The sequence below is a fragment of the Saccostrea echinata genome, unplaced genomic scaffold (assembly GCF_033153115.1).
Source record: "Saccostrea echinata isolate AGI-Se365-2 ecotype Australia unplaced genomic scaffold, CSIRO_AGI_Sech_v1 ptg000029l, whole genome shotgun sequence".
NCBI lineage: Eukaryota > Metazoa > Mollusca > Bivalvia > Ostreida > Ostreidae > Saccostrea > Saccostrea echinata.
The window spans coordinates 21,314,660-21,333,233 of NW_026889778.1; the positions used below are offsets into that span (position 1 = coordinate 21,314,660).

Below are 18,574 nucleotides of genomic sequence, written 5' to 3' on the forward strand. Positions count from 1 at the left end.
TTTGTAGCTATAAATGTGAATATAAGACAAGGGAATGAAAAAAAAATGTCTAATTTCTTCTAGATTTTATTATTCCCAAGACTGTATCTATACATCAGTGCATAAATTTTAAGAGTAGATGTGCATTTAAACAACAAACATTTTCTACATGACATATTTTTGTTATCTGAGAGCTTGTTTCCTTAATTTTCACTTGATCATAGATGCTCTTCTCTTCAGCATGGCATTGTTGTCTTTGTAAACTTTAGGTAATTCAAACAAGGAAAAAGTAAATGCAGGAGTGAAGTCCAGATTAGATATCCCAGTGATCACCTGACGAGGTTCTTGTGTAGATGGGACCTCGGGCTCTGGCTTCGGTTGAATTTTTGGTACTCGGGTCTCAACTGCTGGGAATTTAGAGGCAAGACAGAACCTCCTGTCGATACCAAAGTTCTTTTTCTTTTGCTCTTGCTGGTTTTCATTGGAAGAGCTGACAATACTCATTACTGCTGAGCTCTAAGAAAAAAATTATTTTTTTTTCCTAATTGGGATTTATGCAAAAAATTTAATGAAAGATTATAGCCGTCCCTTAGTATTTATACATACATGTTCTATATTGCAAACATTGTTTTTTCTTAGTTTTATCTGTGTTTCTGTCAAATTTTTATGGAATGAGATGTAAACAATCCCTGTTTACCTTGACATCTGGCAGTGACCTGTTGGTGACTTCTGGTAATGATTTGTTAGATGTAGATGACCCAGCACTTGTTTTTGATGGCATTGTTTTCAGTAGATGATTCAAAGTCAATGATGAAAGATGAGGCCGGACAACATCAGGATCTGGTATTGGATGAACTGTAAACAGACCATTTGAGAAAATTTCATGGTACATGGTATAGCTGATGAAATCTTTTTCAGATTTTGTATTGGTTGCATATTTTGAAGGCAGTTTCTACTTCTCAATCTCCAAAGACATCAAAATGTTACCATGCATGTGTTATCAATTTATAACATTTGACACACATTGGAATAATCTTATCATACTGTATCATTTAAGTTTTATCATGAAAGTAATATTGCATCCCTAATTTGTCCTGAACATTTGTTCATTTAAAATTATTGCTGATGCAATCTTACGTGGACTTGGAAATGTTGATTTCTGAGACTTAGAAGGTGAATTAGACACGACATAAGCCCCGACTTTCTGTGTTGGTTTGCGGGCAGGTTCTTTCTTCTTGAAGACATTGATATCTTCCTTTTCATAAGAAACTGGTACCACTGCCATAGACCGCTTTATCTTCTCTCCAATAGAATAGCTCATCCGAACAATGGTGTCTTTGGCCAGAGAATTGGAGTACCTGCTGTTGCTTTTAATATTAAAAATTTAAAACAATATATTGAACATTGCGTTTTGTTGCCAGTTTCAAAAACAGCACTGATGAACAAATGAGATTAGGTTGAGATATTAAAAAGAATTTTAAAAATCTTACCTCCTTATGGTGCTGAAACTATCACAAGAGCTAAGGGGGCTGCCAGAAATGATGGAAGATGGCCTGTTATCACTTTTCTCCTTTGTGATCAAAGGAGGTTCTACCTCCGACCTAGAGTGTACTGTCACATCAGTATCTGGAGTACTACTCAAAGGTGTTACATGATTGTTATCCTCACAAGGAGTGGATCTAACAGATGCTATAATATCAGGGGTGGATCTATAACTTTCTGTGTTTTTGAGACCAATATGAATGGAGGCATGGTAGTTACTGAGAGCAGGAAAACTAGTGAGCTGAATGGGAACAGTTTGATCTAAAAAGAAATTAATGTGTTTATTATAGACACATTATTACACTTGTTCATCATGTACACTTGCAACAAATATCTGAAATATCGTTTATTATGATGCACAACACATGTAAATGTATGTTATTAATTTTTTTTTACCAGTATTACATATACCAGCCCAATAATGAGCATTTATGAATCTACTACATTAAAAACCATTCATGAGGACTGGACATAATTTTATCAATTAATAAAATTACACATGGTCTCAATTGAATTTATTAATAAGCAATATGAATATACGCGTATACAGTGAATTTGACCAACTGGCCACAAGAACCGAGGAGGAAGAATTTTGCCAATATATAACGTTACTATAAAATAGAAAATGTTTTAAGTATTTACAGTTGCCTCTTTATCATCAAGAAATTTAATTGTGCTAATACTAGTAATTCTCAGATGTGCATTTACCATTCAGCCTGAAATTGCTTTTTATGGGCCTCTACTGCATGTCGATATTGATTAGTTACGTGGTTTGTCAGGCCCATAGGTGGAAATTACAGGGGGGGGGGGGGGGCAACTAAATATTTTCAGTTTGGGGGCACTATCAAGTAAAAATTCCTTGAAAAGCTAAAAAAAAAAAGTCATCAGACGTTATTGCTGAGGGGACACAAGCATTAAGTAGACATGTTTTCTATAGTATACTATATACCAGCAAAATTATTGGGAGAGAGGGCACGCCCCTCCCCCTTCCCGGTTCCTACGGCCATGTTTGTCTTGCAGGAACTTTTTAAATGATCCGTGTTGGCTCTGCTCCTAGTTTGTATATTGTTTAATTAATAGACTTCTGAGAATGATCAGTTGATCACTGTTCGTTATCTTCACATTTTATCATATTTAGTACCATTTGAGAATATTAAGCATATTCTCATATCTTGCATGTGAAATGCATTTAAAATGATATGGTATACCTTCAGGACTCGAGGAACATTCAAACGATTTTTGACTTTGACGGGTGAGGCTTATTCTCAATTCATTTGATGAAGACATCAAACTGTGTTCAGGCTGACTTTGAACCGATCCATGAACAGCATCAGAAAGCGGCTCAGAGCTAGCATCATTGGAGGAAATTTCGAACTTTGGTGCCATGTTTAAAGCTGCCTTCTTTTGTCTACGGCGATTTCCTGGTGGTGTTTTCGTTTCTGCTTCCTTTTCTTCATCGGTAGATTCGTCGTCGCTGCGATTAGACATGACGGACTTTCTTCCATTTTTACCCTTTTTCTTCGTTCTTTTCCATCGATTGTATCGTTTATCTGTAACTGGGCTGTAGCAAATATCTGTGGGCATTCGAAGATCTACAAAGACCGATAAAGAACTGTTTATAAAATATTTTCATATGCAACACTCAAAAAAGACAGTAGCGTGCTAGAGGGCAAAGGAAATGGACTAAAACGTCTAGTTTATCGAAAACTTTTTATTTTACCTGTGTATGAATATAATTATACAATATTAATAGCAGCTATGGGTCTACAAAACTCTAAAAGTTACGAATACCTCGGAAAAACGTTTGAGATGGTAGCACATTTTCCGGAGCAGACGAAGCCTTCTTTGCTGTGTTTCTCAAAGAAATACTTCGAAGAGAATCAACACATCCTTGAAGTAGGTTGTGTAAATCATCGCTGAAATATGAATAGAGAAGTTATTAGAAATTTGATGAATATAAAAAAATTGTTTTCGTCTGTTGACCAATTACTGATTCTGGTACTCATAACTATGTGCCCGAAACAATTAAAGATTTATTCACTTTACCGTTTTCAAACATACGAGTACACACATAAGAGTTGCATACAACAGGGATGACCAAAAATTCTGACAAACATGTAACACATGCATCACAACTTCAAGTCGACTGAACGTTTACCTAGAACACATCGCTTGTTGATGAAGGTCCTCCTCTTTTGAACTAAATGTGGTGACTATTTCTTGAAAACCATTTCCTGTCACTGCAACAGATCCCCCAACAGATGGCTGAGGGGCAGAAGGTATAGATGTCTGGCAATGACTAACTATTCTCGTCTCTTTTACATTCCAGCTATCTGCCCAATGAAACTTCTGATAATTTCCAGATTCAACAAATTCTGTCAATGACGAGCAATTTTCTCTGATGTCTGATCTTTCAATAATAACACCTTCATTTTGGTTGTTAACCCCGTCGATTCTTGGAATAACGTACAGTGGGTTCCGGTGGTATTCCGTGTTGCGGTAAGGTGTTGTTGTACGTGATGACGTGATATTGTTATTTTCTTCTAATTGCTCTTGTTCGGGAATCTTCTGTGATGGATATATTGTCTCCTCTTCATTTTCTAATTGTAAGGAATCGATACTGGTAGAACTTGATGAATATACTGAATCTGAAAACAGAATATAATAAATTAAGGTTCACTAACCCTCTGATAAGAGGGATAACTCTTAAATGACAATTATCCTTTGTACAAAAGACATTTATTTTAAATTTTGTTTTCCTTGAGGGATGCTTAAAGTGTGTGCAAATTAGTTCTAAATAAGATATATTATAGAAAATCATTAACATTAAAGCAAATTTTCGAATAAGTGAAAAGAGGGACGATGAACCCCTTTTGCGTTGAGTGTGGATTGTGACGTCATACCTGGTGATCTGTTTCTTGGAGGTGATTGAATCGAATTTGGGTCAAAACATGTTGTTGTCGGGACGCTTTTACTACGTATGAATGGTGCGTAATGTTCTGTCTGCTTATCCCATGGACTCTTGTAAAACACATATGGGTCAATCATCTGTTCAGAACAAAAAGCACGTGACATGACGTCATCATTATAGCAGAAACTGCTCTTGGTCTGGCGCTGGTAGGCTTGGAATGGACATTCTGTTTCAATGTTGAGAGATTCATGTTCAAGCATTCGAAGTTCGCACTTTCCACAACAGTAGCGTGGTCGCTTGATGAATCCTGGGTTGAAGTCTTTTGACTGTCCAAGAAAGAGACATAACGTTAACTTGGAATAAAGCGGTTGTGCATTGATATTCAAATGAATTATACCCTTCACTAAAAGATATTATCGAATAATAAAGACTTACACTCGCTGATCTAGAGGGAACTTCACAGTTTATGTGTTGCCCATCCACGGAAAAACTCTGATCCGCCCCTGGAGTGTAAGGGGTAGCTGGGGGCGTAAGAGGAGTCATGAAACCCCTAGATGAACACTCTGGACTTGAAGTATTCAGATTTTGTATTTGTTTATCTTTAAGACGCAGATTTCTGATGTCATTTTTCGCTCGTACTTGAAGAAGAGGAGTTACTCGCTTAAGGTTAAAAAAAAATAGTAAAATGTAAAATTCAGTTTTCGATAATTTATTGTAATAATCATTCAAATTACTGTAACAGTAAAGACCGTAGATATAGAAAAAATATGTAATTAAATCAAGAAAAATCTTACAACACTGCTAATGTTTCCTACTGCATCCAGACGCTCTCCAAACAAGGTTAGAGGTTTCTGCTCTGTTTGCTGGCTTTCTTCACAGTCATTGTATGGGTTAACAACATACTTTCCTGTTACGTTTACTTCCTGTCAAATAATTTGTGTTGATGCATGTCCAACAATAATATTATGATTAGAAAGAAGAAAAGCAAAACATACACCCCACCCGCCACCCCCATACAAAGACGTTATCCCCACCCCCTCAAAAAAAAAAAAAAAATAAAATAAAGAGCAAACAAAAAAAATGACAAAGCAAAAGCAAAAAGCACACATTCTGTCATCTACCTGGTAGATATCAAGATCTATTCTATCCCTGAAGTCAATGTTTAAAATACATTGTATTACATATAGAAAAGTTGAAAGTTAAAGTAAAAAAGGGGCATACTTTTGTGCATTTTTTTAATAGAGACAAAATCCGAAAAAAGTCCATCCTGAGTAATGCGGTTCTCGAAAATATATAATCAGATAACATATGCAATGATCTATAATAATAATTTTGTATGAGAATTGTTTTTTGATAAACACAATATAACATATTGAAGATTTTGGTAATTTAAAAGATTCGAAATAAGTTATCTTTTACATGTATCAACCTATACGAGTATAATTATCTACCTCAGAGTCGTGTCGTGGGGTGGTGCAGTGACCATACACTTGGCTCCCCTCCCTAGATAGGAGGGGGGTCCCCTGTAATGGTTCCCGAGGAAGATCAGATGAAGGCTTCCGTGGACTTATAAGGTGAAATCCCTGCAGTTATCAAAGAAAAATGTTTAATTTACAGCAGAGATGAAAAAAAATTGTGGCTTTCAAATGCAACAATGAGTCTGAACAGTAAATGCATATACATTGTATATACAAATGTATATATATAAGATAAAGATGAAAATATTTATTTAGAATAGAATTTTAACCATCTATACAATGCACTAGTTCATGTATATATTACAATATAAATGTAAAAAAATTATCAATATTAAAGTATATATATATTTTTTAATTCTCTTTGAATTAAATCTTGTGAAAATAAAACTGTAATTATATATTTTATAGAACTTTGGTACATGTAATAGAAATTTTATAAAGAAAATCTTAACTCTTCTCAGATTCACAAGAAAACTGTATTGTTAGATTATTTATATATTTATTTATTTATTTGTTTACTGTATACATGTATGTTGTTTACGTAATACATGTGCATGTTTATGTACATGTACCTTTGTGATTTTGGTCCTTTGAGCCAGGCAGATGTTAATACAGGGGTTCAAACGAGAACTTTTTGTTACTGGAGGTCTTTGTTGAACAACAGCCCCGACAGACATTGTTTTGGTTATTGCTCTACATCTGAAAAAAAAAAGATTTTAAAAAATATAAGCCAAATATTGAAATACATTCATGGGTATTTAAATTAAAAAAAAACAAACTTAAAATTACTTTAAATTTTGCAGCAATATTAAAAAATAAATGATTTTCTAAAAGTACATCAAACCTTCAAGTTCGCTAAAAAGATGTTTCTCTCTAATGCCATTGTGACGTATTAATTCTATGACGTCACAATATGTGTTTGGCGTGGCACAGATTCACTGCTTTTGCTAACATTATGACGTCATAATTCAAACTTTTACAGCTAGGGCCTACATGTATCGCTAAATTTTGGAGAACTTTAAACCTTTTTTCGCGGGCATTCAATTTGACATCACGTGAAAAGTAATATGGATACCCAGATCTAATATGATTATTATTTAAAAATATTTTTTAAGGAGTCAAGAATTACATACAAACTACCATTTTCTCAATCTGTTGGGTAATATGGATTCATCGTGTTTAATTTGTGTGGCATGAGAAAAAATCCTAAATTTGAGGTGATTTTCATTATTTTGGATTGAAAATGACAGTTTAAAACCTATTATTTTATTGTTTTACCGAAAAATTATGCCCTATATACCTTTTAAATTTAACAATGATATGGTAATTAAGGATCATTGAAGTCTGGGAAACATGTAGAATCCTTTCAAAGACATCAAGTACCATAATTTAAATCCCCCCCCCCCCCAAAAAAAAAAAAAAACCAACTCATTTTATCATGGTTTATGTATGTAAACCATAGACGTATAAGAGTCTCATATATACGTGTTTGCGTAAACATATAAAGTCGCTGGTAAGGTATAGAATTTCACACTGAATTAAAATCATTCAAGTAGAATTTACTTTAAAAACGGAATATTAATTACATATAGATATATATTTAATAGAAATTTTAAATAGACTGGCCTTGCCTGTCTGATGTAGATAGAGCAAAGCCGTAACTACATGTAGGCTCAAATTTTTAGTGAGGCAAGGGAACTTGGGGCCACCCGAGTCCCAAGCGGGTCCAGGGTCCTGATGGAAATTCTCGGGGGAAGGGGGGAGGGCTCCCGAAACCTGGGCCCCGTTTTACAAAAGAACTCACGACTAAGACCGAAATGAAATTTTGCAAAATAACTTTCTAGCTTACATTAATTTTAAAATGGTTTTAATCTTTTTTACAAGAATTTAATTAGAAAGATATTTTTATGCTAGTAATTTTGAATTGAATCATTAATTTGCAAAATTTTACAATCCACTAAAGTTTTTGGTCGTTGTCATAAGTCCTTTTGTAATACGGGCCTCTGGGTTTAGTAAATAAAAGACAACCTTTGAAAGTTTTCACGTTTTGAATTATTTGTACATGCGTTCTAAACTGTAATGATCCACCTGGTGAGATGATTGATTTATACAAATTGAAACAAAAGTTGAAAGTGTTAATTTAGTACAAAGACACACATAATTAATTCAAATTCAAATTAAAACTTTTACACTTTTAAGAAAACTCTAAAAATTTTAGTGAAGCAACGGCCTGTACAAGAGACAGGCATGTTAAAAGGCATTACTCCCCTTTATTATTAGTTCTTCTGTGTTTGGAGATAAATTTGATCTCCGCTTTCCTGACAACATTTTTCTTGCACGATAATTTCCTCGTAATTTTGTTAAAGGTATACCGTGTCTGTTGATATTTAAGAGTCAGAATGGTATGATTTAGCTCATAGTTTACCGGGGAATGCGATGTTACTCATAAATTTATATTAGTATTGTGCAAAATAGATAAAATCATCACGTCTGCGAAGATCTGTAGATCAAACGTTTAACTTTTGTCATTTTGTGTAAACAGGTAAGTATTCTAAATAACATATAATGTCGTTAATCAGTTAATTCACAACTTAAATACCTTAAAGACTTTTCTATAAAATAGCATAATAAAAAGAGTTTTCAAACATATGGAAATAGTACATAATATTCAATACTTGATCAAATAACTCATACGAAGAATTTATTTGAATATTAATTATACGTATACTTATGTAGATTAGTAACACTGGCCATTGCAAATGCAATGTATTGTTTTCACTAGTAAAGTGGGGATCTTCTTTTTCAGAATAATCATGGATCAACACATCATTTTGGGCAGGATTGGTGAGGGGGCTCATGGAATTGTTTTGAAAGCTAAACATATTGAGGTAATTTTATGTACATGGATAAACATTAAACATAAACATTCTTTTTTCTTGCCATAATTTTTATATAATTGTTAAACTTTGGTTTGGTTCCTCATATATATGTGGTGAAACTGATACAAGCAAGTTTTATATTTTATATAGTTTTTCTCTAAATTGATTCAAATTCTAAATTTATTAACATGTGACCGCGCTCTCAGATGTCTTGGACATAATTCGGCGGTGCACGTTCATTGGGGAATTTAGCTCAAGGGTTTGGGGAATGTTAGGAAGCACATAAGTCCAAATTTGTAGGGTAACAATGACAGTTTATTAAAGTAACAGTGAATTCCAAACAACATAAAAACATAAAGATGCAAGTCCAAGTCCTAACTAAAATTTAGATAAAGCTGGCCTAAATAGAAATAGAATCTTAAAAGTTTCTTAGTCTAATTCCTACATGGTTCTTAATTAACACATCAACTCACTAGCTCTGTCACTCTAGATCTTTTTTAACTCTCTGTATTCTCAAATATATATTATTAACTAATTGTAAGAAATTACTCAATGTAAATATAGCCAAAGGGCAAAACTTGTCAACTAAGTAATCTGAACAATAGAATACTCAAGTGTCATCCTTTGATGTCAGGAAGTCAAAGAAGATTTATTTAATTAATCTAACACCTAATCAGTGACCATTGCTATCAGGCAGTATGAGTGTAAATGATTTACAATTGCTAAGAAAGCTCTAAATATTTCTGGGGATTAAGAATTAGCCAGATGTAAAATGTGTTTGTTTAGTTTCATTACTTAATTGTGAACAAATAACTTAGGATATCAAGAATTTATCAAAGTAAATGAATTACTCTGTGACCGCGCTCTCAGATGTCTTGGACATAATTTGGCGGTGCACGTTCATTGGGGAATTTAGCTCAAGGGTTTGGGGAATGTTAGGAAGCACATAAGTCCAAATTTGTAGGGTAACAATGACAGTTTATTAAAGTAACAGTGAATTCCAAACAACATAAAAACATAAAGATGCAAGTCCAAGTCCTAACTAAAATTTAGATAAAGCTGGCCTAAATAGAAATAGAATCTTAAAAGTTTCTTAGTCTAATTCCTACATGGTTCTTAATTAACACATCAACTCACTAGCTCTGTCACTCTAGATCTTTTTTAACTCTCTGTATTCTCAAATATATATTATTAACTAATTGTAAGAAATTACTCAATGTAAATATAGCCAAAGGGCAAAACTTGTCAACTAAGTAATCTGAACAATAGAATACTCAAGTGTCATCCTTTGATGTCAGGAAGTCAAAGAAGATTTATTTAATTAATCTAACACCTAATCAGTGACCATTGCTATCAGGCAGTATGAGTGTAAATGATTTACAATTGCTAAGAAAGCTCTAAATATTTCTGGGGATTAAGAATTAGCCAGATGTAAAATGTGTTTGTTTAGTTTCATTACTTAATTGTGAACAAATAACTTAGGATATCAAGAATTTATCAAAGTAAATGAATTTTATGAATGATATGAAATTTATTAAGAAAATCATTAAATATATTAAAATAAGTATCAAAAGTGAAATGGGAGCCATTTCACTGGTGATAAACATATAAATTATCATTGTCTTTACCTCAGAGTGGGGAGGTGATTGCTTTGAAGAAGGTCCCTCTTCGCAAATTAGAGGATGGAATACCACACACAGCTTTAAGGTCTCTATTCAAATGTCTTATATGTTGTAATATAATGACGATTTAGATTTGTTAATAGTAGATCATCTTGATTTTGATTCTTTTATCATGTATTTTATCTGTATGTTAGTACAAATGGATTACAGTTGAACTTTATGATCTAGAACACTGATTCATGTATTTTGAATGCCAGGGATATGTCAAAATGAATTGACAATTAAGTGCCAACTACTTTTTCTTCCTGTTTTCCAACCTTGTTATCTGAAATCCTCAAATATTTCAAAGTTTAATCTTAGGTCTCATCAAGTTCAAGATAATGAGGTTTGACTGTATGCATATATTTTTTTTCTGGACATACTTTTTTTCTTTAACAGAGAAATAAAAGCTCTCCAAGAGATTGAGGACAATCCATATGTAAGTATTTAAATTAAAAAAAAATCTTCAAACTAAGACAGTAGCTATTATTAATGGAAATATTTCTAGACAAAAATATTTCTTATGTATACATGGATTTGTAAAATGACAAAGTAGAACTAAATTATTTAATTGGACTATTTTTAGGTTGTAAAGTTACGAGAGGTGTTTCCCCATGGAACAAGCCTGGTCCTAGCTTTTGAGTACATGCTGTCTGACCTTTCAGAGGTCATCCGTAATACAGAGAAACCATTGACTGAGGGACAGGTCAAGTCCTACATGTTAATGCTGCTCAAAGGGGTGGCTTTTTGTCATGAGAATAACATCATGCACAGGGTTTGTTTATACATATCATAGTACAGTATTTACTTAAGTATGTCTCAAGTTAAAGGGCATAAGTACAGTTGAACTTTGGTCTAATATCAATACCTCAAATACCATGGAAATGTGGAATAAAGCTGGAAGTCCCAACCACCTTTTAAATATGCATTTTAATCTCAATATATTGAATCCTCAGATACCTCTCGGTTTGTTCTTGGCCATATTGATTTTGAGATAACCAGGTTTGACTGTGTATTAAACAGAAGTTTACAATATGACTTGATCATTTTCCTGTTAACTTAGCATTGCAAAAATTTCTTCAATAAATACTAATCTGCAATACATCACAAATTTTTAGCATAATAGATTGACATGCTAAGTATTTTACATTCTTACTGGGTTTCAGGATCTGAAGCCTGCAAACCTCCTGATAAGCTCTACAGGACACTTAAAGATTGCAGATTTTGGATTGGCTCGAGTGTTTCAAAACAAAGGCGAAAGACAATACAGTCACCAGGTGGCAACCAGGTATTGTTTGAAGTTTACACAGATGCCTCAGATTATTATCAAAGCATCACTATTACATGTGTATAACTTTTTGATTTGATAGCAGATTTGCTGGGGATTGTTCATTACTGTGTTTATTGCTTTAGAAGAATTAATCATTGATCCCAAGTTTTCTTTTTTCTGACGGTAAAATAATTCATATTTGAGAGAAGTTAGCATGTTTATAAGTCTCCTTTCAAGAAATAGTCAAAAATCTTCTATGATCATTGTTCAGAAATAAGTCATTGAATTATTGTACTCACTAGGTGGTATATACATGTAGCACCTGAGCTGTTGTATGGAGCTAGATCTGAGTATTGTTACAGTGACGTATATGTTTTCATTTGTTGTAGGTGGTACAGGGCTCCTGAGTTGTTGTATGGAGCTATAGATCTGAATATTGTTACAGTGACGTATATGTTTTCATTTGTTGTAGGTGGTACTAGGCTCCTGAGCTGTTGTATGGAGCTAGATCTGAGTATTGTTACAGTGACGTATATGTTTTCATTTGTTGTAGGTGGTACAGGGCTCCTGAGTTGTTGTATGGAGCTATAGATCTGAATATTGTTACAGTGACGTATATGTTTTCATTTGTTGTAGGTGGTACTAGGCTCCTGAGCTGTTGTATGGAGCTATAGATCTGAATATTGTTACAGTGACGTATATGTTTTCATTTGTTGTAGGTGGTACTGGGCTCTTGAGTTGTTGTATGGTGCTAGATATGAATATTGTTACAGTGACGTATATGTTTTCGTTTGTTGTAGGTGGTACAGGGCTCCTGAGTTGTTGTATGGAGCTATAAATCTGAATATTGTTACAGTGACGTATATGTTTTCATTTGTTGTAGGTGGTACAGGGCTCCTGAGCTGTTGTATGGAGCTATAGATCTGAATATTGTTACAGTGATGTATATGTTTTCATTTGTTGTAGGTGTTACTGGGCTCCTGAGCTGTTGTATGGAGCTATAGATCTGAATATTGTTACAGTCACGTATATTTTTTCGTTTGTTGTAGGTGGTACTGGGCTCCTGAGCTGTTGTATGGAGCTAGATCTGAATATTGTTACAGTGACGTATAAGTTTTTGTTTGTTGTAGGTGGTACAGGGCTCCTGAGCTGTTGTATGGTGCTAGAAAGTATGATGAAGGAGTGGATCTCTGGTAAGTTTTAAAATACACAGGCACCTGATGTAATCACCCCCTTTATGTTTGAGAATTTTTAAACATTATATTTTAATATAAAAAAATACTGGAATTCTTTTGTATATTATACTTTAAATTTTGATTTCCCATTTGTATTAAGTTTTAAAGATGCCCCTCTTTTGGTAATAAAAAATACTGTAGCATATAACTCAACAAAAATGGGTACATGTATTGATATCAGATATAAGATTTTAGATATGATTTGAGAGGAATTCATTTATTTTTGATGTTACCATGCCTAAAAAACTCTTATAGGGGAGGGGGTGGGGAGAGGAGGTGGGGTATTACGTCATCAGTATGTATCCATCAGCTGCAGGTGCCTGTGCAAGGACACAGTCCACCACAGTTTACTAAGTATGTAGAATAAATAAAACAATCACAGTTGTATAAGTATACCTAAATGTGTAGTAGACAAAGTACAATTATCAGTAAAGTTACATTGTACCATAAAAAAAACAAAAAACAAACATCCAGCTGAACTTCAGCTGATACTTGTTTGTCAAATACTAGGTATATCTTATAATTTTATTGTCTGTACTGTATTACGAGGTTGAATGGCAAACTACAACAAAATAAATCCTCAAATTTCTTGATTTATTTTGTTTCTCCTACTGAGTTATGGATAAAAGGATTGACTTTTTTTTTTTATGTTTTATTTACTCAGGGCTGTTGGTTGTATATTTGGAGAGCTGCTGAATAATTCACCATTGTTTCCTGTAAGCATTAAAACATATAAACTGCACCAGTAAATATTCAACTGGTGGATTTTATGGAAATCACTTTGTTTATCAATTAAGTTTGATTGATAAATTTTATTTCATCGCTGTGTTGCAAACTTTACTTATAAAAATTACCCTTAATGGCAATGCATAATGAAGAAACAAGTTTGTGCTTACTACTGATTCAGTGATTGTCTTCTTTTTTTTAGGGAGAAAATGACATAGAACAGCTTTGTCAGGTGTTACGAGTCTTAGGAACTCCAAATGAAAAGATCTGGCCAGTAAGTTCACTTAGACATCAGTTTTAAGTGATGAAATAGAGAGATGATTTTTTTTTAATATTAAGAATTATTTGTAACCTGGATATTGCATTTGCAAAAAGGAGGTAAATTTATATGCATGTATGATATTAATATATTAATCATGATTCTTTTCAGGGCATTTCTGAATTGCCAGACTACAACAAAATCACATTCCCAGAAAACAACCCAATACCATTGGAGGAGATAGTCCCTGATGCATCATGTGAAGCCCTGGACCTCCTCAAAAAGTTCCTTGTTTACCCCACCAAACAAAGAATATCTGCTAAGGAGGCACTACTTCATCCCTATTTCTTCACAGAACCCCTTCCTGCCCATCATTCGGAACTCCCTATCCCCCAGCGCAGCAAGAGGGGGTTACCACGGCGACAACAAACACATGACTATAATATTGACACTCCATTGGAGAAATCTTTGATTGATCCAGAGTTACTGGCCCCTCATATTGTCAAAATCAGATGATGTCTTGTAGTGGTAAAATTGAATGTGATTCTCTAGGGTGGATGATTATAGGGTGGAAGTTATAAAAAGATGGACTGTGATAAACAGACAATTGTTTGTAATCCAAAGCAAAGTCTACAGTTCAGTAACTACTATGGAATAGTGTAAAAAAAAAATTCTAAACGTTAATGTTTCATCATTAGAAAATGGCCAATAATTTCTGTGTGATAATTGTAAATGTACAATTGAAAGGTTCTTGGGGAAAGCTTACATGCACTATGATCAAAAACCAGTATGCGCCCTTTACTTTTAGCAAGTAAGCTTGGTATTTAAACTATATTGTTTTTAATAAAAGCAATTTTATCTGTGGATTGAGGTATCTTAATAATTTAAAAACATAATTCACACAAGAATTATTAATATATCATATCTATTGGTTATTTAAAAAAGATCACAGATCAAAAGTGAAATATTTATGTTTATATTGTAATATTTACATTTCCAATGTCTTTGTCCGAGATAAAATTACAAATTGTAAAAATACTTTATTTCTTCATAAATCTACTGGTTCATCGCGGTTTAAAAAAATCACGTGCGGGGCGGGACAAATAGAGACAGAAGCGGGCTATTAGCACGGGGATTTGCAGAATCAGGAGCATGTAAATATAAGGAATAACTGTCAGATTTTTTGGATTCATGACGATGATCAATCGATTGGCTTGCGTGATAATTTTATGCATAAACGCCTTCGGCGTTTATGCAAATTATCACGCAAGCCACTCGATTGATCACATCATGAATCCAAAAAATTAGACAGTTATTCCTTAATTGAATAATCTTATTGTATAAAATCAATATATTTTATCAGTCTATACAATCAGATGAAGATGAGGCTTTTCCTTCCTGGCATTTTGTGATACGTAAACACTAAATACAAGTGCAAAATAAAAAGTAGTGAAATAAAATTATTAAAATACTTCTGACATGACTGATAGGGGGTTATTTTTGGCCCATGTTATTTTCGCCATTTCAAACAATTTTGCCCTGTTTTAAATTCGCCTAGTCACAATAAAGACAAAGAGATAAAAAAAATGTAATACTATTTAATTTGAATTCGCTTGAATTTGCCCACTTAGAAAGGGGCGAAAATAAAATGGCATATATTTCCCTGTATTTTTTTTTTATCATTAATTAAGTCATATATTAAGCAATCAAAAATACTTCTAGTAAATACAAGTATGCATCTGTTAGAGTTATTACCGGTATATATCTCCATTGTGTTACATGTATGTTTAATCATATGTATGCATGAAATTCAATATGAACTGAATAAAAATAAGATTAATTTAGACATAAATTTACAATGACCCTACATATGTAATTATGTCCTCATGTTTTACATTTATAGGACAGAACTCTTTATCATTCAGTTATATTTAAGAACAGGTTATATTTCTTTCTCATGCCATCTTGACTTAAATAACATACTAGTATATACGCAGCAAACATTTGTTTTGTTTTTTTTTTTTTTTTTTTTGGTTTTGCTTTTTTTTTTATTCTGCTCCATTCACAGTGAAAGGAATATTTTTCCTTCTCTTATATTAATATTTTGAACCTCTTTGTCATAAATTTTTCTAAGGTTAATAAATTCTTGAATTTAGGCCCCACATCAAAATAAAGGTGCTCTTTAATAATGTTCGGGTCCTCCTGCCCATCCATCAACACATTTACTTGATGCCATAACATGACTAAAGTATACCTCCCAACCTGCAGACTTGCTTACTATACATGTACATGGTGGGAAGGGAGGGGGGTAGAGAAAAACTTGACCATAGGTTAGCTTAAATGTTACAACAGTTATATGTACCATCACCATAACACAATGGATTTATGTGATGCAATAACTTGAATATCTTTTATCCTTGAGGCTTATGTGAAGATACCCACACTTTTTGGGATCACTTGGTTAAAGGCCAAGGTCAAAGATTAAGATTATTGGTATGACCATTATGAAACAAAGACTTCCATTAGAGTTTGTTTGTAGTGAATAAGAGGAGAAAGAAATGAATTTATAAAAGTTTAGGTTAGAAGAAGGCATCGCTTGAATAAAGGTCAAGTTTCAAGGACGAAGACTACTGTTAAGGTTATTATTTATTTAAACGGTGCAATACAGCAATTCTAGAATTCTGTAAAATACTAAGAACATTCAGTCGCCCGCGTGGCGCAGTGGTTAGAGCGTTCGCTCTAGAGTCGCGGAGTAAGGAGTTAATCCTTACGTCGCGGGTTCGAATCCCACTGTGGGACTTGGAGACCGGTCCTTCGGATGAGACCGTATAAACCGAGGTCCCGTGTCGCAGAAGATGCTGGTACGAAAAAGATCCCTCACTGCACATTGGCCCTAAGTGCCGAGTATAGGTCAAATTTGCAGCTCTCATCCGGCAAGTGGTGGCGTCTCCATATGAGTGAAAAATTCTCGAGAGGGACGTTAAACAGTAAAACAAACAAACAACATTTACATACGAACTTGAAGTTCTGCAACCAAGATAGAGTATATTGCAACACTAAATGTTTAAATTTAATCTTTGGTAATGCATGTAGGATAAACTTGGTTTACCATTCGTCCACCTTAAACATTGCTATTAATTGAACATTAAAAGCTGTATAGTTAAGAATACATTAAAGGTTCCAGACAATCCATATATATATATATATATTCCAATGCCAGACAGACAAAGACAAATAGTGTTATATCTTGCACTGTCAAGCTGAACTGGGTCATTTATCAAACATCTACATACATAGGTAATTTATTTCATTCAGAATGAAGTTGGCTGTAACTAATGGACATTTTATGCTAATTTACTACTCTTTTATGTGTTATTTACAATCTGCACTAACTGTCAATTGACACTGTGGCAAATCATTCGAATTTGATGTGAAAATAGATCTTGTTTGCGTTTGTTTGTGCAAAAAATGCAGATCTTTAGTTCTTTACATCAAAAGACAATCTGCGCAATATAATCTGCGCATTATTTTTCTTACAGTAACAAATTTTATACATGACATAACATGACATTAGCCAAAAAAAATAAGAACTTAGTTTATTTAAATTTGACGAAAAGAAAATTTATAATTTGAGAATATACATGTACATTTCAAACGTAACTTGATACTAAATCTGTTTGTATTCATTTAATTCCTTAATAAAAGCATTCAGAAATATTGACCTGTTACATATCAATTAAATGTTCCTCAATCAGAAACTGTTGTGAAATGTTTTTTTCAAAATATTTTAAAAATAAAATAATTATAGTTTGAAATAATTTTTTTTTACCAAATGAAAATACTTTCTACTTTCTTCTTTTATATGCAGTTTTCATGAATGACTTGATTACCTTTTCTTTGAATACTTCCGGTTGATTGCTAATGCTTTTGAAAAAAAAAGAAAGCCTAAATAGCAATATTGCAGATGATTGCAAAACTAGGACTATTTTTGAAACACAGAGTATTCCACTATCTACTATTGTTTCACATCGGACAAAATATTGTGAAATAGAAAGGAATTCGGCAAAGGAAAAGAGCTGGTAGGGCTAGGAATGAAAACCTTTTTTCTACACTTAGTGTTGATTTTACAGAACCAATAGCCAAGCTTTCTTTGGAGTGTGAATGTTAGTTTAATAGATCTACAAACTCTTTTCCTTAACTGAATTCCTCTTCTTTTTTTCATATTTTGTACCACACAATACAAAGTAGATTGGAAATACTCCGTGTTTCAAAAATATCACCATATTTGACAATCCCTTACTAATAGGTTATAGCTTAAATTGGCTTTTTATTTTCGATATAGCAGTAATTTTGAACACCAGCAGACAACAGGGAGTACATGGTATACTATCATGGAAAACTGCTTGTATCATTAGAAAGTAGGGGATATTGTCATTAAATAAAATAGTATTTGTCAGATCATATTGTATGTTATTAATCCAGCATTTTAGATAATAATTTCTGGGAACACTATATAACATTCTCAGAGAAAGGAGTATCTTCTTTATAATTATGTAAATCTTAGTTCTCACTTTAAACTGTCTATGACTCAAAACTACTATGAAATCACTATTTTTCACGGGGGGGGGGGGGGG

General features: G+C 33.3%; 2 protein-coding genes across 2 annotated transcripts; one reads left to right on the forward strand and one right to left on the reverse strand.

Annotated features, from left to right (window-relative positions):
* Nucleotides 1-65: 65 nt before the first annotated feature.
* LOC133195703 (uncharacterized) lies at nt 66-6,602 on the reverse strand. The gene is made up of 12 exons (XM_061331632.1): nt 6,483-6,602; nt 5,884-6,015; nt 5,227-5,355; nt 4,868-5,092; nt 4,425-4,758; nt 3,680-4,169; nt 3,313-3,437; nt 2,730-3,113; nt 1,470-1,782; nt 1,117-1,346; nt 677-834; nt 66-495 (listed from the first exon to the last, which is right to left on the reverse strand). The coding sequence occupies exons 1-12, from the start codon at nt 6,585-6,587 to the stop codon at nt 190-192; spliced, it is 2,931 nt and encodes a 976-aa protein (XP_061187616.1). The 5' UTR covers nt 6,588-6,602; the 3' UTR covers nt 66-189.
* Nucleotides 6,603-8,263: 1,661 nt separating this feature from the next.
* Nucleotides 8,264-14,835, forward strand: LOC133194627 (cyclin-dependent kinase 20-like). Its single transcript, XM_061330549.1, has 10 exons — nt 8,264-8,452; nt 8,717-8,798; nt 10,423-10,496; nt 10,850-10,889; nt 11,037-11,225; nt 11,617-11,738; nt 12,851-12,913; nt 13,620-13,671; nt 13,884-13,955; nt 14,112-14,835. Exons 2-10 carry the CDS (start codon nt 8,724-8,726, stop codon nt 14,454-14,456), a joined length of 1,032 nt encoding a protein of 343 aa, XP_061186533.1. The 5' UTR covers nt 8,264-8,452; nt 8,717-8,723; the 3' UTR covers nt 14,457-14,835.
* Nucleotides 14,836-18,574: the final 3,739 nt, after the last annotated feature.